Below are 20,509 nucleotides of genomic sequence, written 5' to 3'. Positions count from 1 at the left end.
GAACTAAACGCACCAACAAAACTGGAGGTTTTTTTTTGGACATAAAGAGGGACATTATCGAACAAAACAAACATTTATTGTGTAACATGGAGTCCTGGCAGTTCCACCAGATGAAGGTCGAAGGTTAGTGATTCATTTAAAATCGCTGACTGTTGCGAGTTCTCTCCTTGGCTGGAAAATGTCTGTATGGTTTCTTGTGGCTAGGCGCTGTCCTAACATAATCGCATGGTGTGCTTTCGCCGTAGAGCCTTTTTGAAATCGGACACTGCGGTGGGATTAACGAGAAGTTTATCTTTAAAATGGTGTATAATACCTGTCTGTTTGAGGAATTTTAATGATGAGATTTCTGTTTTTTTGAATTTGGCGCACTGCAATTTCACTGGTTGTTGTCGAGGTGAGACGCTACCGTCCCACTGGTACCAGAGCTACCGTCCCACTGGTACCAGAGCTACCGTCCCACTGGTACCAGAGCTACCGTCCCACTGGTACCAGAGCTACCGTCCCACTGGTACCAGAGCTACCGTCCCACTGGTACCAGAGCGGTTAACAATATCTACATGTACAGACTACCGCAATCAGCCTGACTAACCGGTGTCTGTATACAGCCTCGCTACTGTATACAGCCTCGCTACTGTATACAGCCTCGCTACTGTATACAGCCTCGCTACTGTATACAGCCTCGCTACTGTATACAGCCTCGCTACTGTATACAGCCTCGCTACTGTATACAGCCTCGCTACTGTATATAGCCTCTCTACTGTATATAGCCTCTCTACTGTATATAGCCTGTCTTTTTACTGTTGTTTTTATTTCTTTACCTACCTATTGTTCACCTAATACCTTTTTTACACTGTTGGTTAGAGCCTGTAAGTCAGCATTTCACTGTAAAGTCTATATTGTATTCGGCGCACGTGACGAATAAACTTTGATTTGATTAGTTAGTGTTGTCTCATCGCTGCAACTCCCGTACGGACTGGGGAGAGGTCGAAGGTCGAGAGCCGCGCGTCCTCCGGTACACGACCCAACCAAGCCATACTGCTTCTTGACATAACGCTTTAACCCTGAAGACAGCCGCACCAACGCGCCAGACGACCGTGTCAGCGTGCACTGCGCCCGGCCCGCCACAGGAGTCGCTAGAGCGCGATGGGACAAGGACGTCCCTGCCCGGCCAAACGCTCCCCTAACCTGGACGACGCTGAGCCAATTGTACGTCCCATGGGTCTCCCGGTCGTGGCCGGATGTAACGGAGCCTGGACTCGAACCCAGAATCTCTAGTGGCACAGCTAACACAGCAATGCAGTGTCTTCGACCAGACACTCTCTCTACAGAGTAGTGACTCTCCACTGTGAGTGTCCAGGTGTGTATTTCTCTGACCAGGTGTGTGTTTCTCTCCTCTCTCTCTCTGACCAGGTGTGTGTCTCTCTCTCTCTGACCAGGTGTGTGTTTCTCTCCTCTCTCTCTGACCAGGTGTGTGTTTCTCTCCTCTCTCTCTGACCAGGTGTGTGTTTCTCTCCTCTCTCTCTGACCAGGTGTGTGTTTCTCTCCTCTCTCTGACCAGGTGTGTGTTTCTCTCCTCTCTCTCTCTCTCTCTGACCGTGTGTGTTTCTCTCCTCTCTCTCTGACCAGGTGTGTTTCTCTCCTCTCTCTCTCTGACCAGGTGTGTGTTTCTCTCCTCTCTCTCGCTGACCAGGTGTGTGTTTCTCTCCTCTCTCTCTCTGACCGTGTGTGTTTCTCTCCTCTCTCTCTGACCAGGTGTGTTTCTCTCCTCTCTCTCTGACCAGGTGTGTTTCTCTCCTCTCTCTCTGACCAGGTGTGTGTTCCTCTCCTCTCTGACCAGGTGTGTGTTCCTCTCCTCTCTCTCTCTGACCTGGTACGTGTTCCTGCCAGACTTCGTTCCACAGCGTGGCGTCGTGGCTCTCTCCCTTCTCCTCGTCTGGTCCCGGCGCCTGGTGCATACCCAAGAAGGCTAGCGGCAACGCTACCACCGCATGCCCCTTCAGGACATCAGGGCTGTAGTGGCTGATAGCGTGGACCGTCAGGGCACACGACGACCTGTACACCGGCTCTGAGGGGGGACAAAGAGCCATGTCATCTTTAGAGACTGAATAGACGCTGTCAATGTCAATCCTCGACAGCAGGGCTGTCCAACTCACTTCCTGGATGGCCGCTGAGTTTTGTTCGTCCTTTCGGTTTAAAAAGAGACAGACAACCAGGTCACGAGAGTTCCTAACTAAATCAACTACCAAGAGAATTCCCGCAGACGCTCGGGCCCTCCAGGAAGTGAGCCGGACACCGCTGATCTAGGAGCAGTGTCTCGTGGTTGTTTTGGGGGACTGGGCAATAACTCGGCCCTCCAGGAAGTGAGCCGGACACCGCTGATCTAGGAGCAGTGTCTCGTGGTTGTTTTGGGGGACTGGGCAATAAGAGGAGGAAGTAGACGGGACAGATCCTGTTGTCTCACCTTCTTTCTCCAGGTACCAGGTGTTGAGTTTCAGTAGGAGTTTCTCTACACTGCTGCCCTTTGCTGTCTGAGGAGACAAGACAGTTCGAATTAATACAACCAGTCCTGACTTCAGGTTATATATTAACTAACTGATGTCCTTCGCTGTCTGAGGAGACAAGACCATTCGATTAATACAACCAGTCCTGACTTCAGGTTATATATTAACTAACTGATGCCCTTCGCTGTCTGAGGAGACAAGACAGCTCTATTGATACACCAGTCAGGTGAATGAAACCAGTCCTGACTTCAGGTTAAAACAAGTCACATGACACTGGGGAGGGAAAATGGCTATTTGGACATTTCCACTTAGGGGTGTACTCACTTTTGTTGCCAGCGGTTTAGACATTAATGGCTGTGTGTTGAGTTATTTTGAGGGGACAGCAAATGTACACTGTTATACAAGCTGTACACTCACTACTTTATATTGTAGCAAAGTGTCATTTCTTCAGTGTTGTCACATGAAAAGATATACTCAAATATTTACACAAATGTGAGGGGTGTACTCACTTTTGTGATACACACACACACACACACAGTGGGGCAAAAAAGTATTTAGTCAGCCACCAATTGTGCAAGTTCTCCCATTTAAAAAGATGAGAGGCCTGTAATTTTCATCATAGGTACACTTCAACGATGACAGACAAAATGAGAAAAAAATCACATTGTAGGATTTTTTATGAATTTATTTGCAAATTAAGGTGGAAAATAAGTATTTGGTCACCTATAAACAAGCAAGATTGCAGTCAAAGGACACCAGAAACAAAATTGTAGACCTGCACCAGGCTGGGAAGACTGAAGACTAAAATTACAGGCCTCTCTCATCTTTTTAAGTGGGATAACTTGCCCAATTGGTGGCTGACTAAATACTTTTTTGCCCCACTGTGTGTGTGTGTGTGTATTATATTATATTATATTATATATATATATATATATATATATATATATATATATATATATATATATATATAAAAACTAACACTGATGCAGTTAGTTAGATAACACCATCCTACTCACCCTGACTAGATGTCCCAGAGCGAAGGAGAAGGCTTTCTGGACCACACTGCTACGGTCATGGATCCCATTCAGTAGGGCACTCATCAGTTTACCTGTCTCACACACACACACACACACACACACACACACACACAGACAGAGACACACACACACAGACAGAGACACACACAGAGACACACACACACAGAACATGCATCATGACAGAGACAGTAAAGAAGGCCCAGTCCAGGGAAACCAGACCATAGAGGAAAGGTTGTAGTGAACTGACCAAGACAAAACTCTACTCCATCTCTCCATTTATCCTTCTGGATGTTGACCAGACAGGACATCTGGGGGTCGGTACGGTAAAATCTACCTGTACCCCAGAGGGTAACGTGGTTACCTGAGTAGGGGGTGAGGTCCTGGGGACACTGGACGGTGAGGGACACGATCACACTGGCACAACCACCCTGGAACAACAGAGGAGACACTGGTATTGTGACATTAATTCAGATTCAGACTGTTTACTGGTCACATGTTCAGGGCTGCGGGGGGGGCGGGGGGGGGGGGGGGGGGGGGGGGGGTAGGGTAACACCAGTTGGGGGGCAGGGTAACACCAAGTGGGGGGCAGGGTAACACCAGTTGGGGGGCAGGGTAACACCAGTTGGGGGGCAGGGTAACACCAGTTGGGGGGCAGGGTAACACCAGTTGGGGGGCAGGGTAACACCAGTTGGGAGGCAGGGTAACACCAGTTGGGAGGCAGGGTAATGCCAGGTGGGAGGGGGGGGCCATAGGGGGAGCATTAAGACACAATATGCAGTTTATCACCAAGGAAAACAGCGGAGGATTTGACTTCCCGACAACGTGTCCAACTCGTCAGGCTGAGACACGGTTCAGTATTGAGGTTGGTGAGAGAGGGTGTTACCTTGGTGCCCAGACCCACTCCACTCTTCAGTAGGTCACAGAGTCTGGGGACCAGCTCCCCCAGAACAGACACGTCCAGGTGCTGCAGACACATGTTGATGGTCTCCATCATGGGGGAGGACTTGGCAGCACTGAGTCTGGCAGCATCCATGGCACTCTGGAGAAACAGAGAGAGAGACAGAGACAGAGAGACAGAGAGAGAGACAGAGACAGAGACAGAGAGAGACAGAGACAGAGACAGAGAGAGAGAGACAGAGAGAGAGAGACAGAGAGAGAGAGACAGAGACAGAGACAGAGACAGAGACAGAGACAGAGAGAGAGGGAGAGAGAGAGGGAGAGAGAGAGAGACAGAGACAGAGACAGAGAGAGAGACAGAGAGAGAGGGAGACAGAGAGAGAGACAGAGACAGAGAGAGAGAGAGACCGTCAATTACTGCCGATAATCACACCTCTGGAGAAACTGCAGTTATAGTCTGTGTGTGTGGTATGTACCTTCTCCTGCTCGGAGGCTGAGGTTTAGTAAGTGTGTTCTCTCTGTGTGTACGTTACCTTCTCCTGCTCCGTGGCTCGGAGGCTGAGGTTTAGTAGGTGTGTTCTCTCTGTGTGTACGTTACCTTCTCCTGCTCCGTGGCTCGGAGGCTGAGGTTTAGTAAGTGTGTTCTCTTTGTGTGTACGTTACCTTCTCCTGCTCCGTGGCTCGGAGGCTGAGGTTTAGTAAGTGTGTTCTCTCTGTGTGTACGTTACCTTCTCCTGCTCCGTGGCTCGGAGGCTGAGGTTTAGTAAGTGTGTTCTCTCTGTGTGTACGTTACCTTCTCCTGCTCCGTGGCTCGGAGGCTGAGGTAGTTGAGGACCTGTGGCTCCAGGACACTGAGAGCCTCCAGGAGTGCTGGGATCAGACGAGGGGCGTGGGGCTTCAACCTATTACCAGCTGTCTTAGACACCTTCACCAGGGTCTGGATACTGGAGGGAGGAGGGCTGCTTAACTGCTACGGCCAACAATGTCTCTAAAAGTTTTACATTTCATTCATATAGAGAGAGAGAGAGGCCGAGAGCGCGAGAGAGAACAGAAAGAGCGAGAGACCGACAGACCGAGAGAGAGACCGAGCGAGAGAGAGAGAGACCGACAGAGCGAGAGAGAGAGACCGACAGAGCGAGAGAGACCGACAGAGCGAGAGAGAGGGAGAGACAGAGCGAGAGAGACAGACAGAGCGAGAGAGAGGGAGAGACAGAGCGAGAGAGACAGACAGAGCGAGAGAGACAGACAGAGCGAGAGAGACCGACAGAGCGAGAGACCGACAGAGCGAGAGACCGACAGAGCGAGAGACCGACAGAGCGAGAGACCGACAGAGCGAGAGACCGACAGAGCGAGAGAGAGAGACCGACAGAGCGAGAGACCGACAGAGCGAGAGAGAGGGAGAGACAGAGCGAGAGAGACAGACAGAGCGAGAGAGAGGGAGAGACAGAGCGAGAGAGACAGACAGAGCGAGAGAGACAGACAGAGCGAGAGAGACAGACAGAGCGAGAGAGACAGACAGAGCGAGAGAGACAGACAGAGCGAGAGAGACCGACAGAGCGAGAGAGACAGACAGAGCGAGAGACCGACAGAGCGAGAGACCGACAGAGCGAGAGACCGACAGAGCGAGAGACCGACAGAGCGAGAGACCGACAGAGCGAGAGACCGACAGAGCGAGAGACCGACAGAGCGAGAGACCGACAGAGCGAGAGACCGACAGAGCGAGAGACCGACAGAGCGAGAGACCGACAGAGCGAGAGACCGACAGAGCGAGAGACCGACAGAGCGAGAGACCGACAGAGCGAGAGACCGACAGAGCGAGAGACCGACAGAGCGAGAGAGCGACAGAGCGAGAGAGCGACAGAGCGAGAGACCGACAGAGCGAGAGACCGACAGAGCGAGAGACCGACAGAGCGAGAGACCGACAGAGCGAGAGACCGACAGAGCGAGACCGACAGAGCGAGAGACCGACAGAGCGAGACCGACAGAGCGAGAGACCGACAGAGCGAGAGACCGACAGAGCGAGAGACCGACAGAGCGAGAGACCGACAGAGCGAGAGACCGACAGAGCGAGAGACCGACAGAACGAGAGATCATATACAGAGACCAATGAACACACACATGTGGAGGCGTTACCTGAGAGAGCGGACCTCAGGCACGTTGCTGACAATGCCTTTATCCAGGAGGGTTGGTAACAGAACAGCTACAGTCCTCTGGGCTGCTAAACCTGACGACTCACACATCCTAGTACACACCTGGAGACAGACAGAGATTAATGTCACACACACACACCTGTAGATGTCACACACACACACCTGGAGATGTCACACACACACACACACCTGTAGATGTCACACACACACACCTGTAGATGTCACACACACACACACCTGTAGATGTCACACACACACACACACACCTGTAGATGTCACACACACACACCTGTAGATGTCACACACACACACCTGGAGATGTCACACACACACCTGGAGATGTCACACACACACACCTGTAGATGTCACACACACACACCTGTAGATGTCACACACACACACACACCTGTAGATGTCACACACACACACAGACACACACCTGGAGATGTCACACACACACACCTGGAGATGTCACACACACAGTAAAGCCTCCTTACCTTACTCAGTGTTTTGAGGGTTATATCAGCAGCCTTCCTTACAGACTCCTGTTAGACAGACAATACACAGGTCAACACAACAACCACACAGACACAAAACACTACCCCCCCAGCTATAATAACCCATCTGACATCACACAACAAGTCCCTAGGCCAGGAATAGTCTGTTTGTGGTTGTGTGTGTTTACAGCTGTGTGTGTGTGTGTGTGTGTGTGAGCACCTTGATGTCGTCCAGAACCCTGAACAGGGTCTCCCAGATCTCCTCCAGGTGGTCGATGAGGTCGTCGGCGTTGCGTCCTCGGATGAGGTCGTTGAGAGCGAGGCAGGCGGACTCCCGGGCCCTCCAGATGTTATTGGTCAGGTTAGATATCACATCCTGGAGGATCTCCTTCAGATACTTATCCACCTGGGGGGAGGGGGAGGGGGGGGGGGGGAGTAGAGAGAGAGAGGGGGGGGGGGGGGGGGGGTAGAGAGAGAGAGAGGGGGGTAGAGAGAGGGGTGGTAGACAGGGAGGGGGGGTAGACAGGGAGGGGGGTAGAGAGATGGAGAGAAGGTGAGTGCGCGATTGTGTATTTCTATAACGTGGTAGTGTGTGGGTAATGTGTGTGTGTGTGTGTGTACCGTGGTAATGTGTGTGTGTGTGTGTGTCGTGGTAATGTGTGTGTGTGTGTGTACCGTGGTAATGTGTGTGTGTGTGTGTGTACCGTGGTAATTTGTGTGTGTGTACCGTGGTAATGTGTGTGTACCGTGGTAATGTGTGTGTGTGTGTGTACCGTGGTAATGTGTGTGTGTGTGTGTGTACCGTGGTAATTTGTGTGTGTGTGTGTACCGTGGTAATGTGTGTGTGTGTGTGTACCGTGGTAGTGTGTGTGTGTGTGTGTACCGTGGTAATGTGTGTGTGTGTGTGTACCGTGGTAATTTGTGTGTGTGTGTACCGTGGTAATGTGTGTGTGTGTGTGTGTGTACCGTGGTAGTGTGTGTGTGTACCATGTTCTTGTCAGTGACCAGAGCATCCCAGATGGAGGTCATGGCCGTCCTGATGCCCAGGTTGGGATCAAACTGGTATCGGTACAGACGTGGTACCAGCTGGGGCAGGTAGGGGGCGAGCTGCTCTCCTGCCTTCGCTGCTATGATGTTGAACCCAAACGCTGCTCCCTGGCAGAGAAAGAAGTGAAAAGAGAGAAAGAGAGAGAAAAAGAGAGAAAGAGAGAAAAAGAGACAGAGAGAGAAAAAGAGAGGAGAGAAAAAGAGAGAAAAAGAGAGGAGAGAAAAAGAGAGGAGAGAGAGAGAGAAAGAGAGAAAAAGAGAGGAGAGAAAAAGAGAGGAGAGAAAAAGAGAGAAAAAGAGAGAAAAATAGAGGAGAGAAAAAGAGAGAAAAGAGAGAAAAAGAGAGAAAAAGAGAGAAAAGAGAGAAAAAGAGAGGAGAGGAAAAGAGAGAAAAAGAGAGAAAAGAGAAAAAGAGAGAAAAAGAGAGAAAGAGAAAAAGAGAGAAAAAGAGAGAAAAAGAGAGGAGAGAAAAAGAGAGGAGAGAAAAAGAGAGAAAAAGAGAGAAAAAGAGAGGAGAGAAAAAGAGAGGAGAGAAAAAGAGAGAAAAAGAGAGAAAAAGAGAGAAAAAGAGAGAGAAAAAGAGAGAAAAAGAGAGGAGAGAAAAAGAGAGGAGAGAAAAAGAGAGAAAAAGAGAGAAAAAGAGAGAAAAAGAGAGAAAAGGAGAGGAGAGAAAAAGAGAGAAAAAGAGAGAAAAAGAGAAAGAGAAAAAGAGAGAAAAAGAGAGGAGAGAAAAAGAGAGGAGAGAAAAAGAGAGGAGAGAAAAAGAGAGGAGAGAAAAGGAGAGAAAAAGAGAGGAGAGAAAAAGAGAGGAGAGAAAAAGAGAGAAAAAGAGAGAAAAAGAGAGAAAAAAGAGAGAAAAAGAGAGAAAAGAGAGAAAAAGAGAGAAAAAGAGAGAGAGAAAGAGAGGAGAGAAAAAGAGAGAAAAAGAGAGAAAGAGAAAAAGAGAGAAAAAGAGAGAAAAAGAGAGAAAAAGAGAGAAAAAGAGAGAAAAAGAGAGAAAAAGAGAGGGAGAGAGAGAGGAGTGAAAAAGAGAGGAGAGAAAAAGAGAGAAAAAGAGAGAAAAAGAGAGGAGAGAAAAAGAGAGAAAAAGAGAGAAAAAGAGAGGAGAGAAAAAGAGAGAAAAGAGAGGAGAGAAAAGAGAGAAAAAGAGAGGAGAGAAAAAGAGAGAAGAGAGAGAGAGAAAAAGAGAGAAAAAGAGAGAAAAGAGAGAAAAAGAGAGAGAATAGAAAAAGAGAGAAAAAGAGAGAAAGAGAAAAAGAGAGAAAAAGAGAGAGAAAGAGAAAAGAAAAGAGAAAAGAGAAGAGAGAAAAGAGAGAAAAAGAGAGAAAAAGAGAGAAAAAGAGAGAAAAAGAGAGAAAAAGAGAGGAGAGAAAAAGAGAGGAGAGAAAAAGAGAGAAAAAGAGAGGAGAGAAAAAGAGAGAAAAAGAGAGAAAAAGAGAGGAGAGAAAAAGAGAGGAGAGAAAAAGAGAGAAAAAGAGAGGAGAGAAAAAGAGAGAAAAAGAGAGAAAAAGAGAGAAAAAGAGAGAAAAAGAGAGGAGAGAAAAAGAGAGGAGAGAAAAAGAGAGAAAGAGAAAAAGAGAGGAGAGAAAAAGAGAGGAGAGAAAGAGAAAAAGAGAGAAAAAGAGAGAAAAAGAGAGAAAAAGAGAGAAAAGAGATGAGAGAAAGAGAGGAGAGAAAAAGAGAGGAGAGAGAAAGGAGAGTGATCACCACTAGTGACAAAAACTACTGAGTGTTTGAAAAGTAACAACAAGTCAAATCAGGTCTCTGAATGTGTCGTTATTTTGATTAGAATCTGTTCAAAGACAACAACAACAACAAACAGTTTTAATTCATGTTTCTAATACAATGTTTGTTTTTCTCAACCCATTAATTCATATTATTACACGAGCTACATGTTCACTTCCTGGTTGTACCTTGCGGGAATTCCACATGGCGTGGTGATTGGCTAGGTTCATGAACTTGTAGACCAGATCCGGTTGGTTGAGGTCACTGGCCAATGAGCACAGCTCCTTGTAGGTGGAGAGTCCGTGTCCGTCCGGTGCTTTCCCCAGAGCCTCTCCCTGGAACACCTCGGTGTCCTCCGACACGGCATGCTTCACCCTGAAAACGTCAACAACACGACGCTACATGTTTAGGACGGGCTGATTAAAAAAGGTGACCGATAGCAACAGTCCTCGGTGTCCTCCGACACGGCACGCTTCACTCACCCTGAACACGTCAACAACACGACGCTACATGTTTAGTACGGGCTGATTATAAAAGGTGACCGATAGCAACAGTCCTCAGTGTCCTCCGACACGGCACGCTTCACTCACCCTGAACACGTCAACAACACGACGCTACATGTTTAGGACGGGCTGATTAAAAAAGGTGACCGATAGCAACAGTCCTCGGTGTCCTCCGACACGGCACGCTTCACTCACCCTGAACACGTCAACAACACGACGCTACATGTTTAGTACGGGCTGATTAAAAAAGGTGACCGATAGCAACAGTCCTCAGTGTCCTCCGACACGTCAACAACACGACGCTACATGTTTAGTACGGGCTGATTAAAAAAGGTGACCGATAGCAACAGTCCTCGGTGTCCTCCGACACGTCAACAACACGACGCTACATGTTTAGTACGGGCTGATTATAAAAGGTGACCGATAGCAACAGTCCTCGGTGTCCTCCGACACGTCAACAACACGACGCTACATGTTTAGTACGGGCTGATTATAAAAGGTGACCGATAGCAACAGTCCTCGGTGTCCTCCGACACGTCAACAACACGACGCTACATGTTTAGTACGGGCTGATTATAAAAGGTGACCGATAGCAACAGTCCTCGGTGTCCTCCGACACGTCAACAACACGACGCTACATGTTTAGTACGGGCTGATTATAAAAGGTGACCGATAGCAACAGTCCTCGGTGTCCTCCGACACGTCAACAACACGACGCTACATGTTTAGTACGGGCTGATTAAAAAAGGTGACCGATAGCAACAGTCCTCGGTGTCCTCCGACACGTCAACAACACGACGCTACATGTTTAGGACGGGCTGATTATAAAAAGGTGACCGATAGCAACAGTCCTCGGTGTCCTCCGACACGTCAACAACACGACGCTACATGTTTAGGACGGGCTGATTATAAAAGGTGACCGATAGCAACAGTCCTCAGTGTCCTCCGACACGGCATGCTTCACTCACCCTGAACACGTCAACAACACGACGCTACATGTTTAGGACGGGCTGATTAAAAATTTTAAAAACACTCGACATCGATTTGGTTAAACAGTGTGAAGAGAGTCGTTTCACTAGTATTGTTTTGTTTGAAACCTAAATTAAACCGGTGTGCAGCAGGTCATTCATGACCTCAGGATTACAAACACAACAGGTGCATTTCACTGGTGTTGATTAGGTCCCCCCCCCTCCGCCCCCGCCATCTCTCTCTCTCACCTCTTGCCAGTCATCAGTGTTTCGACCAGTGTAGACACCAGTTCCTGCTGGTCTCCCTCTCCTCCCATCTCATAGACTAGACCAAGACCTTTAGATGCCACGTCCTGACTCAACTCTGGAGGAGAGAGAGAGACAGAGACCGAGACCGAGACAGAGAGAGATCAGGGGGAGAGAGAGAAGAGGGGGATCCGGGGAGGAGAGAGAGAAGAGGGGGATCCGGGGAGGAGAGAGAGAGAAAGAGAGAGAGAAGAGGGTGATCAGGGGAGGAGAGAGAGAAGATGGGAAGAGAAGACAAGAACAATACCTAGGTCTTGAGTGGGTGGATATATGGATCAGGGTTTAGATGGATGTACTGGATTTACCATCAGACAGAATATTCTTCAGACAATCACACATCAGTCCTATGATCCACTGTGTTACCCCCATTCTACACACATCAGTCCTATGATCCACTGTTACCCCCATTCTACACACATCAGTCCTATGAGCCACTGTGTTACCCCCATTCTACACACATCAGTCCTATGATCCACTGTGTTACCCCCATTCTACACACATCAGTCCTATGATCCACTGTGTTACCCCCATTCTACACACATCAGTCCTATGATCCACTGTGTTACCCCCATTCTACACACATCAGTCCTATGAGCCACTGTGTTACCCCCATTCTACACACATCAGTCCTATGAGCCACTGTGTTACCCCCATTCTACACACATCAGTCCTATGATCCACTGTGTTACCCCCATTCTACACACATCAGTCCTATGAGCCACTGTGTTACCCCCATTCTACACACATCAGTCCTATGAGCCACTGTGTTTCCCCCATTCTACACACATCAGTCCTATGATCCACTGTGTTACCCCCATTCTACACACATCAGTCCTATGAGCCACTGTGTTACCCCCATTCTACACACATCAGTCCTATGATCCACTGTGTTACCCCCATTCTACACACATCAGTCCTATGATCCACTGTGTTACCCCCATTCTACACACATCAGTCCTATGATCCACTGTGTTACCCCCATTCTACACACATCAGTCCTATGATCCACTGTGTTACCCCCATTCTACACACACAATCACATATCAGTCCTACGATCCACTGTGTTACTGTGTTACCCCCATTCTACACACACAATCACATATCAGTCCTATGAGCCACTGTGTTACCCCCATTCTACACACATCAGTCCTATGATCCACTGTGTTACCCCCATTCTACACACATCAGTCCTATGGTCCACTGTGTTACCCCCATTCTACACACATCAGTCCTATGATCCACTGTGTTACCCCCCATTCTACACACATCAGTCCTATGGTCCACTGTGTTACCCCCATTCTACACACATCAGTCCTATGGTCCACTGTGTTACCCCCATTCAACACACAATCACACACCAGTCCTATGAGCCACTGTGTTACCCCCATTCTACACACATCAGTCCTATGATCCACTGTGTTACCCCCATTCTACACACACAATCACATATCAGTCCTATGATCCACTGTGTTACCCCCCATTCTACACACATCAGTCCTATGATCCACTGTGTTACCCCCATTCTACACACATCAGTCCTATGATCCACTGTGTTACCCCCATTCTACACACATCAGTCCTATGATCCACTGTGTTACCCCCATTCTACACACATCAGTCCTATGATCCACTGTGTTACCCCCATTCTACACACACAATCACATATCAGTCCTACGATCCACTGTGTTACTGTGTTACCCCCATTCTACACACACAATCACATATCAGTCCTATGAGCCACTGTGTTACCCCCATTCTACACATATCAGTCCTATGATCCACTGTGTTACCCCCATTCTACACACATCAGTCCTATGATCCACTGTGTTACCCCCCATTCTACACACATCAGTCCTATGATCCACTGTGTTACCCCCATTCTACACACATCAGTCCTATGATCCACTGTGTTACCCCCATTCTACACACATCAGTCCTATGATCCACTGTGTTACCCCCCATTCTACACACATCAGTCCTATGATCCACTGTGTTACCCCCATTCTACACACATCAGTCCTATGATCCACTGTGTTACCCCCATTCTACACACATCAGTCCTATGATCCACTGTGTTACCCCCCATTCTACACACATCAGTCCTATGGTCCACTGTGTTACCCCCATTCTACACACATCAGTCCTATGGTCCACTGTGTTACCCCCATTCAACACACAATCACACACCAGTCCTATGAGCCACTGTGTTACCCCCATTCTACACACATCAGTCCTATGATCCACTGTGTTACCCCCATTCTACACACACAATCACATATCAGTCCTATGATCCACTGTGTTACCCCCCATTCTACACATATCAGTCCTATGATCCACTGTGTTACCCCCATTCTACACACAACAGTCCTATGATCCACTGTGTTACCCCCATTCTACACACATCAGTCCTATGATCCACTGTGTTTCCCCCATTCTACACACATCAGTCCTATGATCCACTGTGTTACCCCCATTCTACACACATCAGTCCTATGATCCACTGTGTTACCCCCATTCTACACACATCAGTCCTATGATCCACTGTGTTACCCCCCATTCTACACACATCAGTCCTATGATCCACTGTGTTACCCCCATTCTACACACATCAGTCCTATGATCCACTGTGTTACCCCCATTCTACACACATCAGTCCTATGATCAACTGTGTTACCCCCATTCTACACACATCAGTCCTATGATCCACTGTGTTACCCCCATTCTACACACACAATCACATATCAGTCCTACGATCCACTGTGTTACTGTGTTACCCCCATTCTACACACACAATCACATATCAGTCCTATGAGCCACTGTGTTACCCCCATTCTACACATATCAGTCCTATGATCCACTGTGTTACCCCCATTCTACACACATCAGTCCTATGATCCACTGTGTTACCCCCCATTCTACACACATCAGTCCTATGATCCACTGTGTTACCCCCATTCTACACACATCAGTCCTATGATCCACTGTGTTACCCCCATTCTACACACATCAGTCCTATGATCCACTGTGTTACCCCCCATTCTACACACATCAGTCCTATGATCCACTGTGTTACCCCCATTCTACACACATCAGTCCTATGATCCACTGTGTTACCCCCCATTCTACACACATCAGTCCTATGATCCACTGTGTTACCCCCATTCTACACACATCAGTCCTATGATCCACTGTGTTACCCCCATTCTACCCATCAGTCATTGAGCTTATTATTGTGGTCTGAGTGATCATGGGAGTCGTTGACTCACCATCAGGGTCTGACAGGATGGAGATGAAAGCCGTCTGGATCTCCTTCAGGTGAGACTGGAAGATGAGACAAAAAGTTCAAGAGAGTCAATAACTCACAAGGAATTTAGTACTCCGTCACTTTCCTCTGTTGTTATCTTGGATCTCAGACTTGACATTTGACCCCCCCCCCCCCTCCCACGCTTGACCTTTCAATCAAGTCTGAGCCCTTGACCCTCTGCCCTAACCCCCGATCTCTAACCCCCCCCCCAGTGTCGGTACCCTGATCTCTTTGTGTTGGAGCAGCTTCTTGACCTCCAGCCCTGACCCCTAACCCCCAGCCCTGACCCCTGACCCATAACCCCCAGCCAGTCATACTGTACCCTGATCTCTTTGTGCTGGTGCAGCTTCTTGACCCCCGACCCCTAGTGTCCGTACCCTGATCTCTTTGTGCTGGTGCAGCTTCTTGACCCCCGACACTTGACCCCTAGTGTCCGTACCCTGATCTCTTTGTGCTGGTGCAGCTTCTTGACCCCCGACCCCTAGTGTCCGTACCCTGATCTCTTTGTGCTGATGCAGCTTCTTGACCCCCGACCCCTAGTGTCCGTACCCTGATCTCTTTGTGCTGGTGCAGCTTCTTCACCAGAGAGAGCAGCCATATACAGGCAGCCTGTCTGACGTGGGGGTTTTGACTTGGGATGTACTTAGCCAGGATAGAGTTCAGCACCCACGGAACCACATCGTTACTCTCCACATCTGACAGGGAGACAAGAGGATTGGACAGTTACGACAGTAAAAAACAACCAATAGAAAACGCATTACAAAGACAAGAACCAAAATCAGTCAGAGCTGTGTTTCACACCACAGGAAGGGTTGAACCACTGTGGATTAAACCACTGTGGATTAAACCACTGTGGATTGAAGGGTGGAACCACTGTGGATTAAACCACTGTGGATTGAAGGGTGGAACCACTGTGGATTGAGGGATTGAACCACTGTGGATTGAGGGGTGGAACCACTGTGGATTGAGGGATTAAACCACTGTGGATTGAGGGGTGGAACCACTGTGGATTGAGGGATTAAACCACTGTGGATTGAGGGATTAAACCACTGTGGATTGAGGGGTGGAACCACTGTGGATTGAGGGATTAAACCACTGTGGATTGAGGGATTAAACCACTGTGGATTGAAGGGTGGAACCACTGTGGATTGAGGGATTGAACCACTGTGGATTGAGGGATTGAACCACTGTGGATTGAGGGATTGAACCACTGTGTGTAGTCTTACTGTCTGGGGGACTGTATTGCTCCTCAGTACAGGTCCAGGGGTCCCTGGCAGCTCCAGAACTGGTCCCTATAGCAGCACTGGTGATGGCCTCACCTACTGTAAACTGTAGTTCTACCTGTTTGGCCTGGGAGACAGAGAGGGGGGGGGGGGGGGGGGGAGAGAGAGGAGGAGGAGGGCGAGAGAGAGAGGAGGGCGAGAGAGAGAGGAGGGCGAGAGAGAGAGAGCGAGGAGGGCGAGAGAGAGAGAGAGGAGGAGGGCGAGAGAGAGAGAGAGGAGGAGGGCGAGAGAGAGAGAGAGGAGGAGGGCGAGAGAGAGAGAGAGGAGGAGGGCGAGAGAGAGAGAGCGGAGGAGGGCGAGAGAGAGAGCGGAGGAGGGCGAGAGAGAGAGCGGAGGAGGGCGAGAGAGAGAGGAGGAGGAGGGCGAGAGAGAGAGGAGGAGGAGGGCGAGAGAGAGAGGAGGAGGAGGGCGAGAGAGAGAGGAGGAGGAGGGCGAGAGAGAGAGGAGGAGGAGGGCGAGAGAGAGAGGAGGAGGAGGGCGAGAGAGAGAGAGCGAGGAGGGCGAGAGAGAGAGAGCGGAGGAGGGCGAGAGAGAGAGAGCGGAGGAGGGCGAGAGAGAGAGAGCGGAGGAGGGCGAGAGAGAGAGGAGGAGGAGGGCGAGAGAGAGAGGAGGAGGAGGGCGAGAGAGAGAGGAGGAGGAGGGCGAGAGAGAGAGGAGGAGGGCGAGAGAGAGAGAGAGAGAAAGGAGGAGGGCGAGAGAGAGAGAGCGGGAGGGCGAGAGAGAGAGAGAGGGAGGGCGAGAGAGAGAGAGAGGAGGGAAGAGGAAAGGGTTAAATTCTTGCTTCTCATGTCAGTTCTTTCTGCATGATAAACAAGGTCTTATGAAGCTTCATGAAGGTCCTATGAAGCTTTATGAATGTCTTATGAAGCTTAATTTAGGTATTATGAAGCTTTACGAGTGTCTTATGAAGCATCAAAGGTCCTATGAAGCTTTATGAGTGTTTTATGAAGCTTCATAAAGGTCTTAAAAAGGCTCCATTAAAATGAGAGCCAGTCCCCTTACCTCCACAGAGTCCATGAGCCCCTGCAGCAGCTTCTTCTGGTGGGCAAAGTCTCCATCTCCCACCGGTAGATAACCCAGAGTCTGGATGGCTCTCTCCTTCATCTGGACAGACAGAGACCACATCTCACTATTAACTACACCTGTCTACCCAGAGTCTGGATGGCTCTCTCCTTCATCTGGACAGACAGAGACCACATCTCACTATTAACTACACCTGTCTACCCAGAGTCTGGATGGCTCTCTCCTTCATCTGGACAGACAGAGACCACATCTCACTATTAACTACACCTGTCTACCCAGAGTCTGGATGGCTCTCTCCTTCATCTGGACAGACAGAGACCACATCTAACTATTAACTACACCTGTCTACCTAACAGTCTGGATGGCTCTCTCCTTCATCTGGACAGACAGAGACCACATCTCACTATTAACTACACCTGTCTACCCAGAGTCTGGTTGGCTCGCTCCTTCATCTGGACAGACAGAGACCACATCTAACTACACCTGTCTACCCAGAGTCTGGATGGCTCTCTCCTTCATCTGGACAGACAGAGACCACATCTCACTACACCTGTCTACCTAACAGTCTGGGTGGCTCTCTCCTTCATCTGGACAGACAGAGACCACATCTCACTATTAACTACACCTGTCTACCCAGAGTCTGGATGGCTCTCTCCTTCATCTGAACAGACAGAGACCACATCTCACTATTAACTACACCTGTCTACCCAGAGTCTGGATGGCTCTCTCCTTCATCTGGACAGACAGAGACCACATCTCACTATTAACTACACCTGTCTACCCAGAGTCTGGATGGCTCTCTCCTTCATCTGGACAGACAGAGACCACATCTCACTATTAACTACACCTGTCTACCCAGAGTCTGGATGGCTCTCTCCTTCATCTGAACAGACAGAGACCACATCTAACTACACCTGTCTACCCAGAGTCTGGATGGCTCTCTCCTTCATCTGGACAGACAGAGACCACATCTCACTATTAACTACACCTGTCTACCTAACAGTCTGGATGGATCCTCTCCTTCATCTGAACAGACAGAGACCACATCTCACTATTAACTACACCTGTCTACCTAACAGTCTGGATGGATCCTCTCCTTCATCTGGACAGACAGAGACCACATCTCACTATTAACTACACCTGTCTACCCAGAGTCTGGATGGCTCTCTCCTTCATCTGAACAGACAGAGACCACATCTCACTATTAACTACACCTGTCTACCTAACAGTCTGGATGGCTCTCTCCTTCATCTGAACAGACAGAGACCACATCTCACTATTAACTACACCTGTCTACCCAGAGTCTGGATGGCTCTCTCCTTCATCTGAACAGACAGAGACCACATCTCACTATTAACTACACCTGTCTACCCAGAGTCTGGATGGCTCTCTCCTTCATCTGGACAGACAGAGACCACATCTCACTATTAACTACACCTGTCTACCTAACAGTCTGGATGGCTCTCTCCTTCATCTGGACAGACAGAGACCACATCTCACTATTAACTACACCTGTCTACCCAGAGTCTGGATGGCTCTCTCCTTCATCTGGACAGACAGAGACCACATCTAACTACACCTGTCTACCCAGAGTCTGGATGGCTCTCTCCTTCATCTGGACAGACAGAGACCACATCTCACTATTAACTACACCTGTCTACCCAGAGTCTGGATGGCTCTCTCCTTCATCTGAACAGACAGAGACCACATCTCACTATTAACTACACCTGTCTACCTAACAGTCTGGATGGCTCTCTCCTTCATCTGAACAGACAGAGACCACATCTCACTATTAACTACACCTGTCTACCCAGAGTCTGGATGGCTCTCTCCTTCATCTGGACAGACAGAGACCACATCTAACTACACCTGTCTACCCAGAGTCTGGATGGCTCTCTCCTTCATCTGGACAGACAGAGACCACATCTCACTATTAACTACACCTGTCTACCTAACAGTCTGGATGGCTCTCTCCTTCATCTGGACAGACAGAGACCACATCTCACTATTAACTACACCTGTCTACCCAGAGTCTGGATGGCTCTCTCCTTCATCTGGACAGACAGAGACCACATCTAACTACACCTGTCTACCCAGAGTCTGGATGGCTCTCTCCTTCATCTGGACAGACAGAGACCACATCTCACTATTAACTACACCTGTCTACCCAGAGTCTGGATGGCTCTCTCCTTCATCTGGACAGACAGAGACCACATCTCACTATTAACTACACCTGTCTACCTAACAGTCTGGATGGCTCTCTCCTTCATCTGAACAGACAGAGACCACATCTCACTATTAACTACACCTGTCTACCCAGAGTCTGGATGGCTCTCTCCTTCATCTGGACAGACAGAGACCACATCTAACTACACCTGTCTACCCAGAGTCTGGATGGCTCTCTCCTTCATCTGGACAGACAGAGACCACATCTCACTATTAACTACACCTGTCTACCCAGAGTCTGGATGGCTCTCTCCTTCATCTGGACAGACAGAGACCACATCTCACTATTAACTACACCTGTCTACCTAACAGTCTGGATGGCTCTCTCCTTCATCTGAACAGACAGAGACCACATCTCACTATTAACTACACCTGTCTACCCAGAGTCTGGATGGCTCTCTCCTTCATCTGGACAGACAGAGACCACATCTCACTATTAACTACACCTGTCTACCTAACAGTCTGGATGGCTCTCTCCTTCATCTGAACAGACAGAGACCACATCTCACTATTAACTACACCTGTCTACCTAACAGTCTGGATGGCTCTCTCCTTCATCTGGACAGACAGAGACCACATCTAACTATTAACTACACCTGTCTACCTAACAGTCTGGATGGCTCTCTCCTTCATCTGAACAGACAGAGACCACATCTAACTACACCTGTCTACCTAACAGTCTGGATGGCTCTCTCCTTCATCTGAACAGACAGAGACCACATCTCACTATTAACTACACCTGTCTACCTAACAGTCTGGATGGCTCTCTCCTTCATCTGGACAGACAGAGACCACATCTATCTATTAACTACACCTGTCTACCTAACAGTCTGGATGGCTCTCTCCTTCATCTGGACAGACAGAGACCACATCTCACTACACCTGTCTACCCAGAGTCTGGATGGCTCTCTCCTTCATCTGGACAGACAGAGACCACATCTAACTACACCTGTCTACCTAACAGTCTGGATGGCTCTCTCCTTCATCTGAACAGACAGAGACCACATCTCACTATTAACTACACCTGTCTACCTAACAGTCT

The 20,509-nt window shown here is 48.9% G+C and overlaps 1 protein-coding gene across 5 annotated transcripts in view; it reads right to left on the bottom strand.

Moving 5' to 3' along the window:
• Window positions 1-20,509, bottom strand: part of LOC149980501 (proteasome adapter and scaffold protein ECM29-like) — a 59,023-nt gene that overhangs the window by 8,948 nt on the left and 29,566 nt on the right. For 4 of the 5 annotated variants that reach the window (XM_090188119.1, XM_090188120.1, XM_090188122.1 and 1 more), the window contains 16 exons: window positions 17,221-17,322; window positions 16,162-16,285; window positions 15,485-15,630; window positions 14,898-14,952; window positions 11,575-11,689; window positions 10,043-10,229; window positions 8,070-8,237; window positions 7,303-7,488; window positions 7,083-7,130; window positions 6,569-6,687; window positions 5,229-5,379; window positions 4,422-4,577; window positions 3,900-3,966; window positions 3,518-3,609; window positions 2,462-2,528; window positions 1,868-2,065 (listed from right to left, as the gene is read on the bottom strand). In XM_090188119.1, coding sequence (XP_090044245.1) covers window positions 1,868-2,065; window positions 2,462-2,528; window positions 3,518-3,609; window positions 3,900-3,966; window positions 4,422-4,577; window positions 5,229-5,379; window positions 6,569-6,687; window positions 7,083-7,130; window positions 7,303-7,488; window positions 8,070-8,237; window positions 10,043-10,229; window positions 11,575-11,689; window positions 14,898-14,952; window positions 15,485-15,630; window positions 16,162-16,285; window positions 17,221-17,322 — 1,981 coding nt within the window. Of the gene's footprint in view, window positions 1-1,867; window positions 2,066-2,461; window positions 2,529-3,517; window positions 3,610-3,899; window positions 3,967-4,421; window positions 4,578-5,228; window positions 5,380-6,568; window positions 6,688-7,082; window positions 7,131-7,302; window positions 7,489-8,069; window positions 8,238-10,042; window positions 10,230-11,234; window positions 11,322-11,573; window positions 11,690-14,897; window positions 14,953-15,484; window positions 15,631-16,161; window positions 16,286-17,220; window positions 17,323-20,509 lie in introns of those variants that run through there. The other variant, XM_090188123.1, reaches the window with a different exon arrangement.

Source organism: Oncorhynchus mykiss, chromosome 10, assembly GCF_057628025.1.
Source record: "Oncorhynchus mykiss isolate SJ-2025 chromosome 10, ASM5762802v1, whole genome shotgun sequence".
NCBI classification, from domain to species: domain Eukaryota; kingdom Metazoa; phylum Chordata; class Actinopteri; order Salmoniformes; family Salmonidae; genus Oncorhynchus; species Oncorhynchus mykiss.
Note: the sequence above shows the minus strand (reverse complement) of the source record. Positions and strands in the feature narration are given on the sequence as shown.